This window comes from Lactuca sativa, chromosome 8 (assembly GCF_002870075.4).
Source record: "Lactuca sativa cultivar Salinas chromosome 8, Lsat_Salinas_v11, whole genome shotgun sequence".
Classification (NCBI taxonomy): domain Eukaryota; kingdom Viridiplantae; phylum Streptophyta; class Magnoliopsida; order Asterales; family Asteraceae; genus Lactuca; species Lactuca sativa.
In genome coordinates, this window is record NC_056630.2 from 142,323,584 (window position 1) to 142,326,194 (window position 2,611).

The 2,611-nt window shown below is 39.0% G+C and overlaps 1 protein-coding gene across 1 annotated transcript; it reads left to right on the forward strand.

The window, feature by feature from the left end:
* The first annotated feature begins 428 nt into the window (after positions 1 to 428).
* LOC128127852 (uncharacterized) lies at positions 429 to 2,093 on the forward strand. Its single transcript, XM_052766563.1, has 4 exons — positions 429 to 1,059; positions 1,177 to 1,352; positions 1,430 to 1,899; positions 1,979 to 2,093. The coding sequence occupies exons 1-4, from the start codon at positions 429 to 431 to the stop codon at positions 2,091 to 2,093; spliced, it is 1,392 nt and encodes a 463-aa protein (XP_052622523.1).
* Positions 2,094 to 2,611: the final 518 nt, after the last annotated feature.

The window sequence follows — 2,611 nt, forward strand, 5'->3', positions numbered from 1 at the left end:
TGCCTTCATCGAAAGGTTCACTGGGGAAAAGTGTGAGAAGCTCTATTACTGCCAACCTGATATTGATTTTCCAAAAGGTTTGACTCTAATTTGCAATGACCCCGATTATTACGACTTCATTGAAATTGCATATGAATGTGGTGTTATACTCCCTATGTATGTAGACCATTTTGGGGATAGTAACATACAGGAATGGTTGGATGAACACAAAGACGAGTTTGTTAGTAACATTGAGGAAGAAGTACTTGATGGTGCAGGACTGGTTAAGGAAGTTGCACCAGGGTATCGGGATGTGGGTGATAGTGACACGAACGATGAGGTAGAGAATGGCGATGATGATGACGACGAGGATGAAGATGTCGATGGCGATGAGGATGACCATCAAAAGCCTCATTTTTTTTATAAAGGGTAATGAGATTCAGGAAGAGATGGGTGAGAAAGCAGGTGCAGGTGAGTTTTTTGAAGAAGACATGGGTGACAATGAAGATGTTTATCCCGAATTGCCAAACATTTTCAATGATAAGCTCAATTGGAAGGAGCAGGAACCTGTTTTAGGTATGAGGTTTGAGAGTCCTAAGCAATTGAAACACATGCTTTGTAACTATGCTGTCGCGAATGGTTATCAATTATGTTTTGTTAAGAATGATACTAGACGATTACTTGTCAAATGTTGTGGTGGCAAATGTACTTTTAGGCTTTGGGGTTCTTGGATGAGTGAAGATAAGTCTTTCCAGATAAAATCTCTTATCAGTGAGCATAATTGTGCAAAGAATTTCAAATTCGGATCAATTGTGACTTACAAATGGATAGGGACCCACTTTAAGCACCAATTTTACAACAATCAAAAGATGAGCGTCCGAATGCTTAGAGAGGAGGTAAAAACAGATTTTGGGATTAACGTGAGTATGAGTCAGTATAGGAGAGCCAAGAAGTATGCATTGAGTCTAGTTGAAGGGACAATAGTTGAGAATTATGCAAGATTATGGTCATATGGTGAGGAGATTAGAAGATCAAATCCTGGATCCACAGTTAAAATTTGTGTTGATTCAATGCCTGATGGTAAGAATTATTTCAGCAAAATATACATATGTTTTGCTTCAGTAAAAGAGGGATGGAGGGGAGGATGTAAGAGGATCATTAACCTGGATGGTTGTTTTCTGAAAACTTTTTGTCAAGGGGAGTTGGTTTGTGCTGTGGGTAGAGATGCTAACAATGGAATATTCCCAATTGCTTGGGTAGTTGTTTCTGTGGAAAACAAAGAGAATTGGAAATGGTTCTTAGAAAGTCTTTCAGAAGATTTGCAATGTTGGAATGATGGTAACGGTTTGGTTCTAATTTCGGATCAACACAAGGTATGGTTCAAAACTATTGCATGTTTTAAATTTAGTTATTGTTATTCGAATTTCAAACATTAATGTGACTTATGTAGGGTTTGATTGAGGCAGTAAAGGAAGTATTTCCAGCAGCTGAACATAGGCAGTGTGCTAGACATATCTATGCGAATTTTAGAAAGACATTTAGTGGATCCAAGTTTGAAAATCTGTTTTGGAAAGCAAGCAAGGCAACAACTGAAGCACAATTTAATGTAGTTATGAAAGAGATTGGAAAATTAAATCCGGAAGCAGTTGTGCATCTTATGTCTAGAGATCCAAAGACTTGGTCTTTGGCTTTTTTCAGAGTTCATAATTCTTGTGAGTCAGTAGAGAATGGTTTTTCAGAGAGTTTTAATAGTGTGATTTTGGATGCCCGGAAGAAACCAATAATAAGCATGTTAGAGGACATTCGTATATATGTGATGCAAAGGATGGTGACTATGAAACTAACCGGACAAGGATGGAATGCTTATTCTGTTTGTCCAAATATCAGAATACGGTTGAATATGCTCCAAACTGAGCAAAGGTTTGTACATTTATCCAATTACATTATTACTTTACTCTTCACATCTTATGATATTTGCGGTTTTCATCTATATATGTAGGCATTGGCATGTCATTTCTTGTGGGGGGATGAAGTTTGAGGCAAGGAAGATGGACGAGGCGTTTACTGTGGATGTTGAAAAAAAAGGAATGCAGCTGCAGGCTATGGCAACTTAATGGATATGGCTGCGTACACTTAGTTGCCACCTTAGCCTACTTAAATTTGACACCTGACGGTCCATATGTAGATTCAATGTACTTGGCTGCATTATACCATAATACTTACAAACAGCCAATCCATGGGATGAATGGACAAAATATGTGGCCTTCTACTGACTTGATACCCCCTTTGCCTCCATTGAAAAGGTGTATGCGAGGAAGGCCAATCATAAAGAGAAGAAGAGATGCTTCTGAACGGATGGGAAAACATACCGTCTGCAAGGCAGGGAAGAAAGTTTCTTGTAGCATATGCAAGGAGAAAGGACACAACAAGGCTACTTGTAGTAAAGGTGTAGGAACATCCAAACAAAATGGAACAAAGAAACAAAAAATGATACCTACGCAGGAGTCTGTAAACGTTACCACAGGAGTAGGGGAGGATGAGGTAATCGTAGATGCTACTGATGCTTTGGATAGGCCTAGAGATGAAGAGCGAATGGTGGGAGTCAATGGACGGGATGAAAGGGTGAATGTCA

Excerpts from the sequence above, each read along its gene's own strand:
- LOC128127852 (XM_052766563.1), top strand. The coding sequence starts at position 429 with ATGGGTGAGAAAGCAGGTGCAGGTGAGTTTTTTGAAGAAGACATGGGT. Across the intron at positions 1,060-1,176 it reads TGTTGATTCAATGCCTGATG|GGGAGTTGGTTTGTGCTGTG; the intron begins GTAAGAATTATT and ends CTTTTTGTCAAG. Across the intron at positions 1,353-1,429 it reads TAATTTCGGATCAACACAAG|GGTTTGATTGAGGCAGTAAA; the intron begins GTATGGTTCAAA and ends TGACTTATGTAG.